We start from the raw sequence: 21,858 nt of genomic DNA on the forward strand, positions 1-21,858 counted from the left end.
AACATTTCTAATATTGGAAACTGTCGTCAATTGTAAAGAGTATACTTTAGGTAGAAATGTGTAAGTTCAATCTATTCATATTTACATGTTCTATGTTAAAATACGCACCAAATACTATGGTGCTTTTTTCTCAATACTTTTTCAACAATTTACCTCATTTCTTTTCCCTTATATAAATACAAAAAAAAAGAATGACACTGTTACAAACGTGTACCTATTTTCTCAAGTTAAACTCTTTCTAGTTCTTTATGATAAAAACACGAGGTGAAAAACTGGTTCAGGAATACGAAGACGAACAAACAAGTGGTTACGTGTGTTCAGTTCTGTGTTGGGTACTGCATTCAGGTGTGTGTGAATGTATCAGATGGTGGTGTGTGTACTGTGTTAAACAATGGTGTGAAGGGGCGTGCCCCCGCTGTGTGAGGGTGATGATGTGTGTTCTGATGAAGACGAGAGAGAGCCGCGTGATGAAGATGCTTCTCTCTCCAACTCCTCTACCTTCCTCTGTAATTCTGCTCTCAGGAACAACAACTCCTTCAGGTTCTGGTGCACCGGCATCTGATGAGGAGAGAGAGATGCAGAGTTAGAAAGATGTACGCATACACATGCAGATAGACACACACGTGCAGAACAAGCCGTAAACCAACACACAGGTCTGTCTTCCTTCACAAAACACACCAGCACCCCCTCCACAACCCACCCCTACCTGCGGCCTCATACGGGGGTTCCATCGTACATAGTACCCGGTCCACAGCTCCAGGTGTCTGACGCTAGCTAGAGGGTACAAGACCTGGTGCTCATAGTCCACATAGAACGGGTTGGTGAAGTCCTCTGGTTGACTGTTGATATAGGACCACAGAGAGACTGTCTTTGTCTGGACTTCCTGTTGAGGAGGAGGGAGCGAAAGAGAGACAGGCATGAGTTTATCAACATTCCACACATAGCTTTACAGTAAGAGACCAGATGAAAACTTTAACTCATTGTGACTAGGTGACCCAACCTCCCACCCCCGTCAGCAAAGAAATGGTCCGTACCTTGGCCACTCTCTCCTGTTCGCTGTCGTAGAGGAACGTACCAAATAGACAACTATAGAGGTGGTCCAGAATGGTTATCAGGAACAACTCATTAAACTCAAACGCTGCAGGGAACTAGGAACAAATAGACAGAAAGAAAAAAGTCTAACTAAACGATTGTGTTTGTGTGTAGCAGGGAAATCTCATCAGATGTGTGTACATGCATGTACTAGAGGTCGGCCGATTATTGGAGGACCAAAAAAATCCGATACCGATTAAATCGGCCGATTTTTATATATTTGTAATAATGACAATTACAACAATACTGAATGAACCATGAACACTTATTTGAACTTAATATAATACATCAATAAAATCAATTTAGTCTCAAATAAATAATGAAACATGTTCAATTTGGTTTAAATAATGCAAAAACAAAGTGTTGGAGAAGAAAGTGCAATATGTGCCATGTAAAAAAGATAACGTTTAAGTTCCTTGCTCAGAACATGAGAACATATGAAAGCTGGTGGTTCCTTTTAACACGAGTCTTCAATATTCCCAGGTAAGACGTTTTAGGTTGTAGTTATTATAGAACTATTTCTCTCTATACCATTTGTATTTCATATACCTTTGACTATTGGATGTTCTAAAAGATACTTTAGTACTGCCAGCCTAATCTCGGGAGTTGATAGGCTTGAAGTCAAACAGCGCAATGCTTGAAGCATTGCGAAAAGCTGCTGGCAAACGTAGTTAAGTGCTCGATTGTGCTTTTTTCACAAATGCGCTTTTGTTAAATCATCCCCCGTTTGGTGAAGTTGGCTGTCTTTGTTAGGAAGAAATAGTCTTCACACAGTTCACAACGAGCCAGGTGGCCCAAACTGCTGCATATACCCTGACTCTGTTGCACAGAAGGCAAGAGAAGTGACGCAATTTTCCTAGTTATAAGAAATTCATGTTAGCAGGCAATATTAACTAAATATGCAGGTTTAAAAATATATACTTGTGTATTGATTTTAAGAAAGGCGTTGATGTTTATGGTTAGGTACACATTGGTGCAACGACAGTGCTTTTTTTGCAAATTCGCTTGTTAAATCATCACCCGTTTGGCGAAGTAGGCTGTGATTCAATGATAAATTAACAGGCACCGCATCGATTATATGCGATGCAGGACAAGCTAGATAAACTAGTAATATCATCAACCATGTGTAGTTAACTAGTGATTATGTTAAGATTGATTGTTTTTTATAAGATACGTTTAATGCTAGCTAGCAACTTACCGTGGCTCCTTGCTGCACTCGCATAACAGTTGTCAGCCTGCCACGCAGTCTCCTCGTGGAGTGCAATGTAATCGGCCATGATCGGTGTCCAAAAATGCCGATAACCGATTGTTATGAAAACTTGAAATCGGCCCTAATTAAAATCGGCCATTCCGATTAATCGGTCGACCTCTAGCATGTACTGTGTGTGTGTGTGGCAGGTTGACACTCACCTGTCTGTTCATCTGCCAGACACAGTCTATAAACTGGATAAAGAGAGGCGATCTCTCCGAGTTGGCATGGTTCTCATCCCCATGACCAACACGCTGAAAAAAACACAGGTTATTACACACAAAGAGCCCCTCACACATCTGTATAAAAATAACACAGGAAACCATATAAACACACACAATCCTCACCGCAGCAAACTTGTGTCCGAAGCTGATCCACTCCTTCTCCAGCAGTACCTGAGGAGACACAGCTCTTATGCTTTACAGAACTGACGACAGAAACCTCCCTTCCTCACCAACAAGTTATAGTGGTCTTGAGATTTTTCTTCTTGTAGGAAAAGTAGCTGAAGTTATGTCAGCTAGGCTCTGGGCATTATTATCTAGCTAACAAACTAGAAACTAACCAACGCATTGTTTAGAAAGTTGATTTGGGTGCCTTGTTTGCTAGATTGACAAAAAACTAAAAATTGAAAACGGTTTATTTGTGTTAAAATACAACAGGTATGCCCTTTGGTCCACCAGGCTGTTGATGTCGTTTTTGTGTTTATACTTTTCAAAATGACGAGGACAATTTTGATGTCGGACGACTGTAGAATGTTCAAGCCGTCACTGCGACAATTGTCCACAGGCTGCCTTTACCCCTTCTCTTTCCCCTCTCCCTTGATCCATCCCTCCTACCCACCTGGAATCCCCTCAGGGTGCGGTAGTGGCTGTCCAGCATCAGCATGGCCAGAGAGGTGAGCTGGGTCGTGCGGTCCCACCCATCACTACAGTGGACCATCACAGAGGTCTTACCAGACTCCAGCTTGTCAGCTATACGCACCGCACCCACCAGGAGCAGCTAGGGCGAGATTTAGTGACAGTAAGCCTGATCAATGGACCACCCCTTGTGTATACATGTGTGTGTGTCAAATCAAATGTTATTTGTCACATGCGCAGAATACAACAGGTTGCTTACTTACAAGCCCTTAACCAACAATGCAGTTTAAGAAATATAGTTAAGAAAATATTTACTAAATAACCTAAAGTTTAAAAAAATTTAAAATCTTAAAGTAACAAGAAAATTACATAACAATAACGAGCTCTATACAAGGGGTACCGGTGACTATGCATAGGTAATAAACAGCAAGTAGCAGCAGTGTAAAGTGTGGGGGGTCAATGTAAATAGTCTGGGTGGCCATTTGATTAGATGTTCAGTAGTCTTATGGCTTGGGGGTAGAAGCTGTTATGAAGCCTTTTGGACCTAGACTTTGCGCTTCGGTACCGCTTGCTGTGCGGTAGCAGAGAGAACAGTCTGACTTGGGTGTTTGGAGTCTGACAATTTTTGGGGCCTTCCTCTGACACTGCTGAAGTCGGAAGTTTACATTTCACCTTAGCCAAATACATTTAAACTCAGTTTTGAACAATTCCAGGCATTTAATCCTAGTAAAAATTCCCTGTCTTCGGTCAGTTAGGATCACCACTTTATTTTAATGTGAAATGTCAAAATAATAGTAGAGTGATTTATTTCAGCTTGTATTTCTTTCATCACATTCCCAGTGGGTCAGAAGTTTACATACACTCAATATTTGGTAGCATTGCCTTTAAATTGTTTAACTTGGGTCAAATGTTTCGAGTAGAATTTTGGCCCATTCCTCCTGACAGAGCTGGTGTATCCGAGTCAGGTTTGTAGGCCTCCTTGCTCGCACACGCTTCTTCAGTTCTGCCCACACATTTTCTATAGGCTGAGGTCAGGGCTTTGTGATGGCCACTCAAATACCTTGACTTTGTTGTCCTTAAGCCATTTTGCCACAACTTTGGCAGTATGCTTGGGGTCATTGTCCATTTGGAAGACCCATTTGCAACAAAGCTTTAACTTCCTGACTGATGTCTTGAGATGTTTCAATATATCCACATAATTTTCCTCCCTCATGATGCCATCTATTTTGTGAAGTGCACCAGTCCCTCCTGCAGCAAAGCACCCCCACAACTTCTGACCCACTGGGAATGTGATGAAAGTAATAAAATCTGAAATAAATCAATCATTCTCTCTACTATTATTCTGACATTTCACATTCTTAAAATAAAGTGGTGATTGTGATTGACCTAAGACATGGAATTTTTACTAGGAGTAAATGTCAGGAATTGTGAAAAACTGAGTTTAAATGTATTTGACTAAGGTGTATGTAAAACTTCCGACTTCAACTGTAGATACTTTCGTACCTGTTTCCTCCAGCATCTTCACAAGGTCCTTTGCTGTTGTTCTGGGATTAATTTGCACTTTTCGCATCAAAGTACATTCATCTCTAGGAGACAGAACGTGTCTCCTTCCTGAGCGGTATGACGGCTGCGTGGTCCCATGGTGTTTATACTTGCGTACTATTGTTGGTACAGATGAACATGGTACCTTTAGGCGTTTGGAAATTGCTCCCAAGGAAGAACCAGACTTGAGGTCTACAATTTTGGCTGGTCTTGGCTGATTTCTTTTGATTTTCCCATGATGTCAAGCAAAGAGGTACGGAGTTTGAAGGTAGGCTTTGAAATACATCCACAGGTACACCTCCAATTGACTCAAATGATGTCAATTAGCCTATCAGAAGCTTCTAAAGCCATGACATCATTTTCTGTAATTTTCCACGCTGTTTGAAGGCACAGTCAACTTAGTGTATATAAACGTCTGACCCACTGAAATTGTGATACAGTGAATTATAAGTGAAATAATCTGTCTGTAAACAATTGTTGGAAAAATTACTTGTGTCATGCACAAACTACAGTCATGGCCAAAGGTTTTGAGAATGACACAAATATTAATTTTCACAAAGTCTGCTGCCTCAGTTTGTATGATGGCAATTTGGATATACTCCAGAATGTTATGAAGAGTGATCAGATGAATTGCAATTAATTGCAAATGAACTGAATCCCCCAAAAACATTTCCACTGCATTTCAGCCCTGCCACAAAAGGACCAGCTGACATCATGTCAGTTATTCTCTCGTTAACACAGGTGTGAGTGTTGACGAGGACAAGGCTGGAGATCACTCTGTCATGCTGATTGAGTTCAAATAACAGACTGGAAGCTTCAAAAGGAGGGTGGTGCTTGGAATTATTGTTCTTCCTCTGTCGACCATGGTTACCTGCAAGGAAACACGTGCCATCATCATTGCTTTGCACAAAAAGGGCTTCACAGGGAAGGATATTGCTGCCAGTAAGATTGCACCTAAATCAACCATTTTTTGGATCATCAAGAACTTCAAGGCGAGTGGTTCAATTGTTGTGAAGAAGGCTTCAGGGCGACCAAGAAAGTCCAGCAAGCACCAGGACCGTCTCCTAAAGTTGATTCAGCTGCCGGATTGGGGCACCACCAGTACAGAGCTCGCTCAGGAATGGCAGCAGGCAGGTGTGAGTGCATCTGCACCCACAGTGAGGCAAAGACTTTTGGAGGATGGCCTAGTGTCAAGAAGGGTAGCAAAGAAGCCACTTCTCTCCAGGAAAAACATCAGGGATAGAGAACTTGTGGTCAATCCTCAAGAGGCAGGTGGACAAACAAAAACCCACAAATTCTGACAAACTCCAAGCATTGATTATGCAACAATGGGCTGCCATCAGTCAGGATTTGGCCCAGAAGTTTTTCTGACAGCATGCCAGGGCAGATTGCAGAGGTCTTGAAAAAGAAGGGTAAGCACTGCAAATATTGACTCTTTGCATCAACTTCATGTAATTGTCAATAAAAGCCTTTGACACATATGAAATGCTTGTAATTATACCTCAGTATTCCATAGTAACATCTGACAAAAATATCTAAAGACACTGAAGCAGCAAACTTTGTGGAAATTAATATTTGTGTCATTCTCAAAACTTTTGGCCACAACTGTAGATGTCCTAACCGACTTGCCAAAACTATAGTTTGTTAACAAGAAATTTGTGGGGTGGTTGAAAAATGAGTTTTAATGACTCCAACATAAGTGTATGTAAACTTCCTGCTTCAACTGTAGGTCCTGGATGTCAGGAAGCTTGGTCCTAATGATGTACTGGGCCGTACGCATTGTCCTCTGTAGCGCCTTACAAGTTGACGTTGAAGCAGGATGCCGAGCAGTTGTCATACCAGGCGGTGATGCAACCAGACAGGATGCTCTCGATGGTGCAGCGTATAACTTTTTGAGGATCTGGGGACCCATGGCAAATCTTTTCAGTCTCCTGAGGGGGAAAATGTACTGTCGTGCCCTCTTCACAACTGCCTTAGTGTGTTTGGACTATGACAGTTAGTTGGTGATGTGGACATGGGCAATGTGAAACTCTCGACACGCTCCACTTCCGCCCTGTCAATGTTAATGGGGGCCTGTTCGGCCCTCCTATTCCTGTAGTCCACGATCAGCTCCCTTGTCTTACTCACAGTGAGGGAGAGGTTGTTGTCGTCTCTGACCTCCTCCTTATAGGCTGTCTCATCATTGTCGGTGATCAGGCCTACCACTGTTGCGTCGTCAGCAAACTTGGTGTTGGAGTCGTGCTTAGTTTTCAAGCCCTGCCACATCCAACAATCATCAGAGCGTAGTAGGATTTAATCTTAGTCCTGTATTGACATTTGGCCTGTTTGATGGTTTGTCTGAGGGCATAGCGGGATTTCTTTTTAGCGTCCGGATTAGTGTCCCACTCCTTGAACGCGGAAGCACTAGGCTTTAGCTCGGTGCGGATGTTGCCTGTAATCCATGGCTTCTGGTTGGGCTATGTACGTACGTACGGTCACTGTGGGGATGACGTCGTTGATGCACTTATTTTTATTTAACTAGGCAAGTCAGTTAAGAACAAATTCTTATTTACAATGACGGCCTACCCCGGCCAAACCCTAACGACGCTGGGCCAATTGTGCGCCGCCTTATGGGACTCCCAATCACGGCCGGTTGTGATACAGCCTGGAAACAAACCAGGGTCTGTAGTGACGCCTCTAGCACTGAGATGCAGTGCCTTAGACCGCTGCACCACTCGGGAGCCCCCAAAATGTATTGATGAAGCCGATGACTGAGGGGGTATACTCCTCAATGCCATTGGATGAATCCCGGAACATATTCCAGTCTGTGCTAGCAAAACAGTCCTGTAGCGCAGAATTCGCGTCATCTGACCACTTCCGTATTGAGCGAGTCACTGCTTCAGTTTTTGCTTGTAAGCAGTTATCAGGAAGATAGAATTATGGTCATTGCCAAATGTATGCGTCTCGGTGTGGAGTAAAGGTGGTCTAGACTTTTTTCCCCTCTGGTTGCACATGTGACATGCTGGTAGAAATGAGGTCAAATGGATTTAAGTTTGCCTGCATTAAGGTCCCCGGCCACTAGGAGCGCTGCTTCTGGATGAGCCTTTTCTTGTTTGCTTATGGCCTTATAAAGTTGGTTGAGAGCGGTCTTAGTGCCAGCATCGATTTGTGGTGGTAAATAGAAGGCTACGAATAATATAGATGAGAACTCTATTGGTAGATAGTGTTGCCTACAGCTTATCATGAGGTATTCTACCTCAGGCAAGTAGTGGTGTAAAGTACTTTTAAGTACTACTTAAGTAGTTTTTTGGGGTTATTTTACCACTTTTACTCCACTTCACTCCTAAAGAAAATAATGTACTTTTTAACTCCATACATTTTCCGACATCTAAAAGTACTCGTTACATTTATAATGCTAAAGCAGGACAGAATTATGGCACCTATCAATATAATGCTTTGTCATCCATACGGCCTCTGATCTGGCGGACTCACGAAACACAAATACTGTGTTTGTAAAGGATGTCTGAGTGTTGGAGTGTGCCCCCGTCTGTCTGAAATTAAAAATAATATGAAAATAGGGCTGTCTGGTTTGCTTAATATAAGGAATTTGATGTATAGCATTTACTTTTACTCAAGTATGACATTGAGTACTTTTTCCACCACTGTACTTAAGTACATTTAAAACCAGATACTTTGACTTTTATTCAAGTAGTATTTTACTGGGTAACTTTCACTTGAGTCATTTTCTGTTAATTATCATACTTGAGTAAAAGTAAAGATACCTTGAGTATTTTTTTCCACCACTGCAGGTGAGCAATACTTCGAGACATCTTTTATATTAGACATCGCGCACCAGCAGTTATTGACCAATAGACACACACCCCCGCACCTTGCTTTACCAGATGTAGCTGCTCTGTCCTGCCGACGCACGGAGAAGCCAGCCAGCTCTATATTATCCGTGTCGTCGTTCAGCCACGTCTCGGTTAAACATAAGATATTACAGTTTTTTAATGTCCTGTTGGTAGGATAGTCTTAAATCGTAGATCGTCCAGTTTGTTGGCCAATAATACAGAGGGTAGTGGTGGTTTGCCTGCTCGTCCGCAAATTCTTACAAGGCACGCCGCCCTCCTCCTCCTTCCCAGTCTTTTCTTCATGTGGATGACAGGGATTTGGGCCTTGTCTCGACAAAGCAGTATATCCTACGCATCGGACTAATTAAAGAAAAAATCTTTGTCCAGTTCGAGGTGAGTAATCACTGTTCTGATGTCCAGAAGCTCTTTTCGGTAGCAGCAACTTAATGTACAAAATGAGTTACAAACAATGCGGAAAAAACCCCCAAAAAGAACAGCACAGTTGATTAAGAGCCTGTAAAATGGCAGCCAGTCCCTCCAGCACCATTATCATAGTGAGTGTGTGCAAAATAGAGAGAGCAAAACAGAGAAAAGACAGAGTCCTCCTTACCCGTATGTACTCTAGCCAGTGTGTCTGGTCGACTGCAGAGTGCCAGCGAGCCTCATCTATACTAGGGTAGACCACTTCCTTCAGTTTCCTCAGTGACTCTCTCATTACGTGGATGTTGGGGATCTCCAGGAAGTTGAGTTCTACATTGGGATAGAAACTCTCACTCTCATAACCACCATCCTTAGCCTGGGAGAGAGGAAGGGAGTTGGGAAGGAGGGAGGGAGGGGTGGTAGGAAGGAGGTAGTAGGAAGGAGGTAGGAAGGAAGGGAAATGAGTGAAAAAGGAGAAGAAGTGGTGAAAGCAGCTTAACACAGCGATGCAGCTCCTTGATTTAACAACTATACCTTGTTGTTGTCTGCCACGCTGCTCTGTCGGGCGTCAAAGATGGTGAGTTTGTGAGACTGAGCGTTGGCATCCATGATGGTCTGGAGGTATCTCTCATCCTCCTTACAACGCCGGTCAGAGGGTCCCACTAAAGGCTGACTGCTACGGACTATAGTGGCCTGGCTCTCTGGGTGGATCCATGATAACACCTAGGGGGGTTTAAGTACCATCCTCACTGATTTAGCCTGGTAACTTTGGAGGCAACTTTCACTGTAATTTTCCCAGAGAGAGAGAGATGCATACCGGTATGCGGTGCCTAGCCCTAAAGGCCACCACTCGTTTGAGGTCGTCGTCCTCGATGCTGGTGGGGATGACGACCAGGGCAGGGTAGGTGTCACACACCTCATAACTACTGTTCATCTTACTGATGGTCCAACTCTCATTGGGGAGACCCTGGGGGGGAACAGGAACACTGCTAAATGGAGTGAAGAACAGTTCATATAAGCTAGTCTTACATGAAACATTTCAAAGACTTCAAGAATCAATGCACATTAACCTCAAATGATTGTGGGAGTGTGGATGAATCAGAGTAAGGCTTTCGACACACCTGCTGAACTACCCCAGTATACAGAACTAGTGGGAGATGAGTGAGTAGGAGTGATTAAATGCATCTAGACACATGCTAATCTCACTGATATAAACCTTTCGGTCTTGAGTGAAACTACAACTTTGCCTTATCTAAGTGAACATGTCTATAAGCTAATGTTCAGTACATGTTTACAATCTAAAGTACTAACTTCCATGGTTACCTGTCTCTTGTACTCTGCCATCGGGTCATACACCTTCCACCCATCCACAGGAAACTCCTCCTTATACAGGAAGGCAAACAGGGGCTGCAATGGGATAGGCCAGGGAGAGTGAGTGGCAGGTCTTTCAACTGATCAACCAGCAAGGATTCTAAGACTCCACCCCATGTTATGATCCCCCCTCGAGTGATAGTTTTCCGAACAAACCAACATTCAATATATAAATTCTAATTAAGAGCGGGCTGCTGGGATCTTTAACTTCACTAGAGTAGGGGGCAGCATTTGGAATTCTGGATGAAAAGCGTGCCCAAATTAAACTGCCTGGTACTCGGGCCCAGAAGGTAGGATATGCATATTATTAGTAGATTTGGATAGAAAACACTCTGAAGTTTCTAAAACTGTTTGAATGATGTATGTGAGTATAACAGAACTCATATGGCAGTCAAACACCTGAGAAGAATCCAACCAGGAAGTGGGAAATCTGAGGCTTGTAGTTTTTTCAAGTGATTGCCTTTACAGTATACAGTGACTTAGGGTTCATTTTGCACTTCCTAATGCTTCCACTAGATGTCAACAGTCTTTAGAAAGTTGTTTCAGGCTTCTACAGTGAACAGAGAGCGAACGAGAAGGCCGGGAAGTTGGTGACTCAGAAAATAATATGACTTCAGTGGCGCGTTCACGTGAGAGGTAGCTGTGTTCCATTACATTTCTGAAGACATTGGAATCGTCCGGTTGGAAAATTATTGAAGATTTATGTTAAAAAAAGCCCTAAAGATTGATGCTATACATCGTTTGACATGTTTCTACGAACGTAAATAAAACTTTTTTTGACTTTTCGTGAAATTTTCGGCGCGCTTCCTACATTTGGAGTAGCTTACTGAACGCGCAAACAAAAAGGAGGTATTTGGACATAAATGATGGACTTTATCGAACAAAACAACATTTATTGTGGACCTGGGATTCCTGGGAGTGCATTCTGATGAAGATCATCAAAGGTAAGTGACTATTTATAATGCTATTTAATATTTTTAGATGACTCCAAAATGGCGGGTATCTGTATTGCCTGATGTTTTCTGAGCACCGTACTCAGATTATTGCAAAGTGTACTTTCCCCGTGAAGCTTTTTTGAAATCTGTCACAGCGGTTGCATTAAGGAGATGTTTATCTATAATTCTTTGAATAACAGTTTAATATTTTATCAACATTTATGATGATTATTTATATAAATTGATGTGCTCATTCACCGGAAGTTTTTGAAGGAAAAACATTTCTGAACATTACAGGCCATTGTAAAATGTTTTTTTTTTATATAAATATGAACTTTATCGAGCAAAACATACATGTATTGTGTAACATGAAGTCCTATGAGTGCCATCTGATGAAGATCAAAGGTTAGTGCTTAATTTTAGCTGCATTTCTGGTTTTTGTGATGCCTCTCCTTGCTTGGAAAATGGCTTTGTGGTTTTTCTTGTCTCAGCGCTGTCCTAACATAATCTAATGTTTTGCTTTCGCCGTAAAGCCTTTTTGAAATCAGACAATGTGGTTGGATTAACGAGAATCTTATCTTTAAAATGGGTTATAATAGTTCTATGTTTGAGAAATCTGAATTATGAGATTGTCATTTTGAATTTGGCGCCCTGCTATTTCACTGGCTGTTGAATAGTGTGTCCCGCAGGTGGGACGGTCGCGTCCCACATACCCAAGAGAGGTTAACTCCCACCCCATTCTGGTTGAGTGACATCTCTGCACCTATCAGGCTGCTAGGAGAGTGATGTATAGTTCTCACCAGGTCGTTTGATAGGGGGAAGGTGTGTTTGGCTAGAACCTCCACTATCTCTGGTTGGCTGGCATCCTCCTTATAGGCAAACCTGGGACTACGCATGTCCTGATGGAGAGAGGTTTCATTACAAATTTATAACTGACAGGACAATTTGCACAACCCATACATAAAACTCGATGTATACTGATGCTATAGATGATATATTTGAGTGCAATGTAACGTTCACCTTACAGACTATCTCCATGCCCCTTGTGTTCTCTCCATGACTCTGAACACTGATGCTCTCTAGACGGCTGATCGCTCCCAGGTTCACATCCAGGATGAACGGAGTATCCTGGGAATGGGACAGGAATCAGACGGGAATGGGACGGAAATGGGACAGGGGAGGGACAGGGATAAGACGGAAACGGGACGGGAATGGGACGGAAACGGGACAGGGATCAGACGGAAACGGGACAGGGATCAGACGGAAACGGGACAGGGATCAGACGGAAATGGGACAGGGATAAGACGGAAATGGGACGGGAATGGGACGGAAATCAGATGGGAATGGGACGGAAATGGGACAGGGATCAGACGGAAACGGGACAGGGATCAGACGGAAATGGGACAGGGATCAGACGGAAATGGGACGGGAATGGGACGGAAACGGGACAGGGGTCAGACAGAAACGGGACAGGGATCCGACGGAAACGGGACAGGGATCAGACGGAAACGGGACAGGGATCAGACGGAAACGGGACAGGAATGGGACGGAAACGGGACAGGGGTCAGACGGAAACGGGACAGGGATCTGACGGAAACGGGACAGGGATCAGACGGAAACGGGACAGGGATCAGACGGAAACGGGACAGGGATCAGACGGAAATGGGATGAGGAACTTTACATATAAAAGTTTTAAATAAAGAGTTGGGTGAACTAACAAGGGTCAAGCTTGAAATGTGTGTGTGTGTGTGTGTGCGTGCGTGAGTCTCTGTGTGTGTGTACTCTTACCCGCTCCAGACTGATAAAGTATAGTTTATAGTTGGTGCTGGTGAGGGTTCCAGTCACCAAACCCGTGAAGGGACAGATGTACATCACATCCTTGGCTGAGGGGACAAATAAATACACAACAGTGTTAAGTGGGAGAACAGGAAACAGAGTGATGTCGCTCTTCACGTGAAACAAACTAGGAAAGTCTAAAAACATGTCAACAACTACAGCTGCTCTCGTACTAGGCTGAAGAAAGAGAGGAAAACAGAAAATGAGAGAAAACAGGTAAAGAAGTCAAATGGAGACAAAGATCTGGACAGAGAGAGAGAGAGACCGAGAGAGACCGAGAGAGGGAGAGACCGAGAGACACCGAGAGAGGGAGAGAGAGACACCGAGAGAGGGAGAGAGAGACACCGAGAGAGGGAGAGAGAGACACCGAGAGAGGGAGAGAGAGACACCGAGAGAGGGAGAGAGAGACACCGAGAGAGGGAGAGAGAGACACCGAGAGGGAGAGGGACCGAGAGACCGAGAGGGACCGAGAGGGAGAGGGACCGAGAGAGGGAGAGGGACCGAGAGGGAGAGGGACCGAGAGACCGAGAGAGAGAGAGAGAGAGACCGAGAGAGAGAGAGAGAGAGACCGAGAGAGAGACCGAGAGACCGAGAGGGACCGAGAGGGACCGAGAGAGGGAGAGAGAGACCGAGAGAGAGACCGAGAGAGAGACCGAGAGAGAGAGAGAGAGACCGAGAGAGAGAGAGAGAGACCGAGAGAGAGAAAGAGAGACCGAGAGAGAGAGAGAGAGACCGAGAGAGAGAGAGAGAGACCGAGAGAGAGAGGGAGAGAGACCGAGAGAGACCGAGAGAGAGAGGGAGAGAGACCGAGAGAGAGAGGGAGAGAGACCGAGAGAGACCGAGGGAGAGAGAGACCGAGAGAGAGAGAGAGAGACCGAGAGAGAGAGAGAGGGAGAGAGACCGAGAGAGAGAGAGACCGAGAGAGAGAGGGAGAGAGACCGAGAGAGAGAGAGAGACCGAGAGAGAGAGAGAGACCGAGAGAGAGAGACCGAGAGAGAGAGAGAGGGAGAGAGAGACCGAGAGAGAGGGAGAGAGAGACCGAGAGAGACCGAGAGAGACCGAGAGAGACTGAGAGGGAGAGAGACCGAGAGAGAGGGAGAGAGAGGGAGAGAGAGGGACCGAGAGGGAGGGACCGAGAGACCGAGAGGGACCGAGAGCGAGAGGGACCGAGAGAGAGAGAGAGAGACCGAGAGAGAGACCGAGAGAGAGAGAGAGAGACCGAGAGAGAGACCGAGAGAGAGGGAGAGAGACCGAGAGGGACTGAGAGGGACCGAGAGAGGGAGAGAGAGACCGAGAGAGAGACCGAGAGAGAGACCGAGAGAGAGACCGAGAGAGAGACCGAGAGAGAGAGAGAGACCGAGAGAGAGAGAGAGAGACCGAGAGAGAGAGAGAGAGAACCGAGAGAGAGAGAGACCGAGAGAGACCGAGAGAGAGAGAGAGAGAGACCGAGAGAGAGAGAGAGAGAGAACCGAGAGAGAGAGAGAGAGAGGGAGAGAGACCGAGAGAGAGAGAGAGGGAGAGAGAGACCGAGAGGGAGAGAGAGACCGAGAGAGAGGGAGAGAGAGGGAGAGAGACCGAGAGAGACCGAGAGAGACCGAGAGAGACCGAGAGAGACCGAGAGAGACCGAGAGACAGAGAGAGACCGAGAGAGAGAGAGAGACCGAGAGAGAGAGAGAGACCGAGAGGGAGAGAGACCGAAAGAGAGGGAGAGAGGGAGAGAGAGGGAGAGAGACCGAGAGAGACCGAGAGAGAGGGAGAGAGACCGAGAGAGACCGAGAGAGAGGGAGAGAGACCGAGAGAGACCGAGAGAGAGGGAGAGAGACCGAGAGAGACCGAGAGAGAGGGAGAGAGACCGAGAGAGACCGAGAGAGAGAGAGAGACCGAGAGGGAGAGAGAGAGACCGAGAGAGAGAGAGAGAGACCGAGAGAGACCGAGAGGGAGACCGAAAGAGAGGGAGAGAGACCGAAAGAGAGGGAGAGAGACCGGGAGAGAGACCGAGAGAGACCGAGAGAGAGGGAGAGAGACCGAGAGAGAGGGAGAGAGACCGAGAGAGAGGGAGAGAGACCGAGAGAGAGGGAGAGAGACCGAGAGAGAGGGAGAGGCCGAGAGAGAGGGAGAGAGACCGAGAGAGAGGGAGAGAGACCGAGAGAGAGGGAGAGAGACCGAGAGAGAGGGAGAGAGAGGGAGAGAGAGGGAGAGAGACCGAGAGAGAGGGAGAGAGACCGAGAGAGAGGGAGAGAGACCGAGAGAGAGGGAGAGAGACCGAGAGAGAGGGAGAGGGAGAGAGACCGAGAGAGAGGGAGAGAGACCGAGAGAGAGAGAGAGAGAGAGGGAGAGAGACCGAGAGAGAGAGAGAGAGGGAGAGAGACCGAGAGAGAGAGAGAGAGAGAGACACCGAGAGAGAGAGAGAGAGAGACCGAGAGAGAGAGAGAGAGAGAGAGAGAGAGACCGAGAGAGAGAGACCGAGAGAGAGAGAGAGAGAGACCGAGAGAGAGAGAGAGAGAGAGAGGGAGAGAGACCGAGAGAGAGACCGAGAGACCGAGAGAGAGAGGGAGACCGAGAGAGAGAGGGAGACCGAGAGGGAGACCGAGAGAGAGAGGGAGACCGAGAGAGAGAGGGAGACCGAGAGACCGAGAGAGAGAGAGAGAGAGAGAGAGAGAGAGAGAGAGAGAGAGAGAGAGAGAGAGAGAGAGAGAGAGAGAGAGAGAGAGAGAGAGAGAGAGAGAGAGAGAGAGAGAGAGAGAGAGGAAGACCGAGAGAGACCGAGAGGGACTGAAGACAGAGACCCTAGTGCTACTAACCCACAGCCTTGATGGTCTCTCCCGGTACCAGTGGAACCTCATCCGTCTGGACCTGCTTGGTTCCGTCTCTAGGAGGCTAGAACATAGAACCACAATAAGGAACAGATCTAGAACTTTTTTAAACAGAACCTCCCGTCCTAAGCAGAACCATTTCTCACTGCCACAGACCTACAGCTAACAGAGGTGAAAGCCAAAGAGAGGGGTAGGCACTGGGAGAGTGAAACAAAGGGGGTAAGTGGAGAGAGGGATCAAAGAGGAAATGGAGAGATTGTTCCTTCTCCCTTGTCTATAGCTCTGTCAGAGGCGGCATAAGGCCCTATGTGGCTCAAGCATGAATCGTGGGTTTGATTCCAGCTTGAGCCACACATACGTAAAATGTTTGCACGCATGACTATGTCTCTTTAGATAAAATCGTCTGCTAATTAGCATATATCATAAGGGGCAGGAGAGAGGGATGGAGGGATAGAAGCGAGAGACTTGCCAAAGCATTAGCGGGAAGTTCAGAGTCACTGTTGCCCTGGTAAATATGTCCCCCTTCCATAGAGTCCTGAACCAGGGAGAGGCATGGTAACCGTGGAAGCAGAGGGCAATAGGAAGAGTTAACTTGCAACTGTAACAGAATTATCTTGAGTGTGAAGGAGGAAAGAGAACAAGAGAATAAGGAGAGAAAATTAGAGCGCGAGAGAGAGGGAGAACGTGAGAGAAAGAGAGCGAGAATGCAGAAAAGGCAGAAGAGTTGATGAAAGGGTCTTTGAGGCCCAAAAGGTCATGTCTCCTCTACAGAGACAGGATATGAGGCGTGTGTGGGTGGCAGAACTTTGTAGAAAAATTTGAATAGTTAGAATCAGTAGAGTTCTAACAGGAAGTGAAGAAGGGAACGCAGAAGGAAGTGAAGAAGGGAACGCAGAAGGAAGTGAAGAAGGGAACGCAGAAGGGAGCGAAGCTACACAACGTTGCAGACAGGCTAAGTAACACCTTGAAGTCTGTAGACCAGAGTATCTGTAGCCTTGAAAGTAAGACACACGGACAGAGACAAAGCAGCAGCTCCTACAAAACTACAACACACAAAGAACTAGCTGAAAGCTTGAGACAGCCATAGAAGAGCAGTAGGTCTTCACACAGGAAAAACGGTTTTCTACATAGCTCTGTATTCCACACGCTCCTTGACAGGTTGTCAAGTAGTAAGATAATATTAAAATGGGTTCATGGACGTTTGGAAGCAGCAACAGTCCTTAAATCTTACACTCAGAACAGACCGCTTGGACACCTGTGGGTTACAGACAACACACACACACACACACACACACACACACACACACACAGATAAGCCTAGTGGACACTAACATCACCAGGAGGCAAAGCTGCAACAGGTGGTGAGAGAAGCATTGACACACTGAATACAAAAGCTATAAAACCTCTAAACCGCTGTAAAACAGCTTTAGACCAGGGTTTCCCAAACCCTGGGTGTATGTTCTGGGTTTTGTCCTCAAATATCCAACTCACCAACAAGCTTTGATTATTTCAACCAGCCCCTGTAGTGCTGGGACAAAAACCAAAACGTGTACCCAGTGGGGCCCTGGACAGAGTTTGGGAAACCCTGGTGTAGACTGGAATGGAAGCAAAAGAGTGACTGAGTCAGGTGACGTAGACTACGACCCAAATCCCGCTCTACACAGCTACTTGAAGTGTATAAGCACACACACACACGCACACACACACACACACCTGTGGTTAATTAACCTCACCCTTGGGAAATCTGTCCTCCTCCAATCCTGTCAGTCAGAAAACACAACTGTGTGATGACCGTGTGTCTAAACCTCTTACTGTATGCCTGTGTGTGTGTGTGTGTGTGTGTGTGTGTGTGTGTGTGTGTGTGTGTGTGTGTGTGTGTGTGTGTCCCACCTTGCAGTCTCCGGATGCAGTGTCTGCAGGTACAGATGATATCTGGCTGGAGATGGTGGCTGCTATCAGCTGCTTACACCACTCTACATGAGAACCTGTAGGACTGGAGGAGGGAGGAGGGAGGGAGGAAGGAGGGAGGAGGAGCCGGGGGAGGGAGGAGGGAGACGGGGGATATACAGAAAGTGAGAAGGAGGAAGAGAGAGACATGGCAGGGGAATAGACAGAGTGCAAAAGAGAGGGACAGACAGACACAGATATGCTGACAGAGAGACAGACAGGGAGACAGGGGGTTCAAGGGAGACCCAACCAAATCATGAGAAAACTAAAAGATAATAATTACTTGACACATTGGAAAGAATTAACAAAACAACTGAGCAAACTAGAATGCTATTTGGCCCTAAACAGAGAGTACACAGTGGCAGAAAACTTGACCACTGTGACTGACCCAAAATTAAGGAAGTCTTTGACTATGTACAGACTCAGTGAGCATAGCCTTGCTATTGAGAAAGGCCGCCGTAGGCAGACCTGGCTCTCAAGAGAAGACAGGCTATGTGCACACTGCCCACAAAATGAGGTGGAAACTGAGCTGCACTTCCTGACCTCCTGCCAAATGTATGACCATATTAGAGAAACATATTTCCCTCAGATTACACAGATCCACAAATAATTAGAAAACAAACCGATTTTGATAAACTCCCATATCTACTGGGTGAAATTCCACAGTGTGCCATCACAGCAGCAAGATTTGTGACCTGTTGCCACAAGAAAAGGTAAACCAGTGAAGAACAAACACCATTGTAAATACAACCCAAATGTATTTATGTTCCCTTTTGTAGTTTAACTATTTGCACATTGTTAGAACACTGTTTATAGACATATGACATTTGAAATGTCTATTATTTTGGAACTTTTGTCTGTTTACTTTTCATTTAATTATTATTTCACTTGCTTTGGCAATGTAAACATATGTTTCCCATGCCAATAAAACCCTTTAAATTGAACGATAGTAAACATGTATATCGCTATCAACTGTAAATCATTAGCCTATTGGAGAGATACCACAGACCTAGGCTAGACTTGACAGTCAGACACAGTAGTTACGTTACAATAAATAAGCCTGCGTGCAACATTCTGGGCTAAAATAGGTCGCGGTTAGGCCGATTCCTGCTGGGCAAAGACACTGCTTTATAACTGAGGCGTGTTCACTTGGCACAGACCCCGACGCGTCCATCTGGCGCGCTCATTGCTGAAACACACGAGGATATTAGAGATTCATGTACTGCTTTGTTTCACCGGACAATAATCGAATGCATGTTGCAGAGCAGTGCAACGCTTTGGAAAGCAAACATTAAAAACCGTCGCTTTCTCGTTGAAAATTACACTAACAACATATGTCAAACAAGTCCCCTAAATGCATGCGGACAACATCGCCCATCAGCCAATGCACAAATAGTATAACATTGTAGTAACATTGTAACTGTTTTGCAACAACATATGGTAAACAATGGTCTAGGCTGCAGCCTACGAAAGAGACATTCGCTCTTCTATTTCCACTGCCCAGTGTAAATGATCCTAACATTGTAGCTAGTAACATTGTAACAGTTGTGTACCGATATCAAAATAACCTATCACCTGTCCAACGTCTCCACGCTATCCTGTTTCGATCCAGAGGTGGCCAACGTCCGAGGCTTGTTTCGATTCGGTACTCCCGGCTGCGCAGTGCCATCTCCACCGGCAACTCCTCCAAACAACTGCTTTTCCATTTTCCCTCTCCACTCAACCCGGGTTCCTTCTCGTTAGATGATGGATCAAATCTAATCCTTTCCGATTGTCAACAGATCTGGGTTGCCGGCGACGTGTTTAAGAATTTGTTTGCTATTAGCTCACAGCACGAGACAGAATACGGTTGTTCGCTCACTGCCAAGTCTAATTGTGTTATTAACTGATAAATTAGGCGTTTATTTATTTACTAGAAGGAAGCAGAAGCCGAGCGCTTTAACACCCCCCCCACGCGAACCACGAAGATTACCCAAAATGCATTTCTGGAGCTAGAAGCTCACATCCCCATCAACCAGTTTCAGCATAAAAACCATTAGATTGAGGATGTATGAACTGTTTTAGTCCTACTTCCCATAAAATAGGTCTGGTTATTACATTGTTAGTGCGCCTGCAAATGTCGGTCACAAGAGGTACATGTAACCGCCCAAATAAAGGAAACATTTGAGTAAATGAGGGCTACAACGTATATCGAAAGCAGGTGGCTCCACATAGGTGTGGTTCCTGAGTTAATTAAGGAATTAACATCCCATCATGCTTATGGTCATGTTTAAAAATGCCCAGTTGCCCACTTTGAAAGAGGGGTCTTAAAGGAGCACAGGGGGTTTAATGGGTGTTTATCTCAGTCTCCAGAACTCAACCCAGTTTAACACTTATGGGAGATTCTGGAGAGGTGCATGAGACCGGGTTTTCCACCACCATCAACAAAACACCAAATGTTAGGATATTTTAGAGAAGAATGGTGTCCGCATCCCTCCAAGAGTTCCAGACACTTGTAGAATCTATGCCAAGGTGCATTGAAGCTGTGGTGGCCCAACGCCATAGTAAGACACCTGATGTTTTCTTGTCAGTTACCTGTAACTTATTACAGGAAGCTAGGGTAGGCCCCATTGAAATGTAGCTACAAAGTATACTGAACATAAATATAAACGCACCATGCAACCATTTCAAAAGGTTTTACTGAGTTAGTTCATATAGGGAAATCAGTCATTAATTAATTTAATGTAATGCAAGTAATTTATTAGGCCTTAATCTATGGATTTCACATGACTGGGAATAAAGACATGCATCTGTTGGTCACCGATACTTTTAAAAAAGGTAGGGGTGTGGATCAGAAAACCAGTCAGTGTCTGGTGTGACCACTACTTGCCTCATGCAGCGCATCACATCTCCTTTACATAGAGTTGATCAGGTTGTTGATTGTGGCCTGTGGAATGATGTCCCTCTCCTCTTCAATGACTGTGCAAAGTTGCTGGATATTGATGGGAACTGGAACGCGCTGTCATACATGTCGATCCAGGGCGTCCCAAACATGCTCAATGGGTGACATGTCTGGCGCATATGCAGGCCATGGAAGAACTGGGACATTTTCAGCTTTCAGCAATTGTGTACATATCCTTGCAACATGAGGTCGAGCATTATCACGGTGAAGCATGAGGAGATGGCGGCAGGATCTCGTCTTATGGTAGAGAAATTAACATTCAATTCTCTGGAAAAAAGCTCTGGTGGACATTCCTGCAGTCAGCATGCCAATTGCACACTCCCTTATAAACGTGAGACATCTGTGGCATTGTGTTGTGACAAAACAGCACACTTCAGTGGCCTTTTATTATTGTCCCCAGCACAAGGTGCACCTGTGTAATGATCATGCGGTTTAATCAGCTTCTTGATATGTCAGGTGGATCGATTATCTTGGCAAAGGAGAAATGCTCACTAGCATGGGGTAAACAAATGTGATTTTTGTTGTTGAGAAATATGCTTTTTGTGTATTTGGAACATTTCTGGGATCTTTAATTTCAGCTCATGATACATGGGACCAACACTACACAGTGCTGAAAAAAGTAACCAATTGTCATACTTAGGGCTGAGACATCCTATGAAGGGACAAGATCAGTTTAGGGCTGAGACATCCCATGAAGGGACAAGGTCAGTTTAGGGCTGAGACATCCCATGAAGGGACAAGGTCAGTTTAGGGCTGAGACATCCTATGAAGGGACGAGGTCAGTTTAGGGCTGAGACATCCCATGAAGGGACAAGGTCAGTTTAGGGCTGAGACATCCCATGAAGGGACAAGGTCAGTTTAGGGCTGAGACATCCTATGAAGGGACGAGGTCAGTTTAGGGCTGAGACATCCCATGAAGGGACAAGATCAGTTTAGGGCTGAGACATCCCATGAAGGGACAAGGTCAGTTTAGGGCTGAGACATCCTATGAAGGGACGAGGTCAGTTTAGGGCTGAGACATCCTA

General features: G+C 45.4%; 1 protein-coding gene across 2 annotated transcripts; it reads right to left on the reverse strand.

Annotated features, from left to right (window-relative positions):
- Nucleotides 1-137: 137 nt before the first annotated feature.
- On the reverse strand, nucleotides 138-19,896 carry LOC115194632 (myotubularin-related protein 1). Of its 2 annotated transcripts, XM_029754485.1 has the most exons (17): nucleotides 19,468-19,896; nucleotides 17,836-17,938; nucleotides 17,679-17,705; nucleotides 15,934-16,009; nucleotides 13,085-13,179; nucleotides 12,317-12,424; nucleotides 12,097-12,195; nucleotides 10,314-10,397; nucleotides 9,808-9,957; nucleotides 9,525-9,713; nucleotides 9,181-9,366; nucleotides 3,182-3,340; nucleotides 2,689-2,736; nucleotides 2,503-2,595; nucleotides 1,035-1,148; nucleotides 707-883; nucleotides 138-558 (listed from the first exon to the last, which is right to left on the reverse strand). In XM_029754485.1, exons 1-17 carry the CDS (start codon nucleotides 19,596-19,598, stop codon nucleotides 385-387), a joined length of 2,013 nt encoding a protein of 670 aa, XP_029610345.1. In that variant the 5' UTR covers nucleotides 19,599-19,896; the 3' UTR covers nucleotides 138-384. The 2 variants fall into 2 exon arrangements, with proteins under 2 accessions (XP_029610345.1, XP_029610346.1); XM_029754486.1 differs by lacking the exon at nucleotides 17,679-17,705 and having other exon boundaries at nucleotides 19,468-19,891.
- Nucleotides 19,897-21,858: the final 1,962 nt, after the last annotated feature.

The sequence above is a fragment of the Salmo trutta genome, chromosome 5 (genome assembly GCF_901001165.1).
Source record: "Salmo trutta chromosome 5, fSalTru1.1, whole genome shotgun sequence".
Lineage (NCBI taxonomy): Eukaryota > Metazoa > Chordata > Actinopteri > Salmoniformes > Salmonidae > Salmo > Salmo trutta.

What these genes read in the sequence shown, in the direction of transcription:
- LOC115194632 (XM_029754485.1), bottom strand. Translation starts at nt 19,598, where the DNA reads ATGGAAAAGCAGTTGTTTGGAGGAGTTGCCGGTGGAGATGGCACTGCG. An exon ending in CTGCATCCGGAGACTGCAAG is followed by an intron (nt 17,706 to 17,835) that starts GTGGGACACACA and finishes TCTGACTGACAG; the next exon opens with GATTGGAGGAGGACAGATTT. An exon ending in ACTTTATCAGTCTGGAGCGG is followed by an intron (nt 12,425 to 13,084) that starts GTAAGAGTACAC and finishes TCCCATTCCCAG; the next exon opens with GATACTCCGTTCATCCTGGA.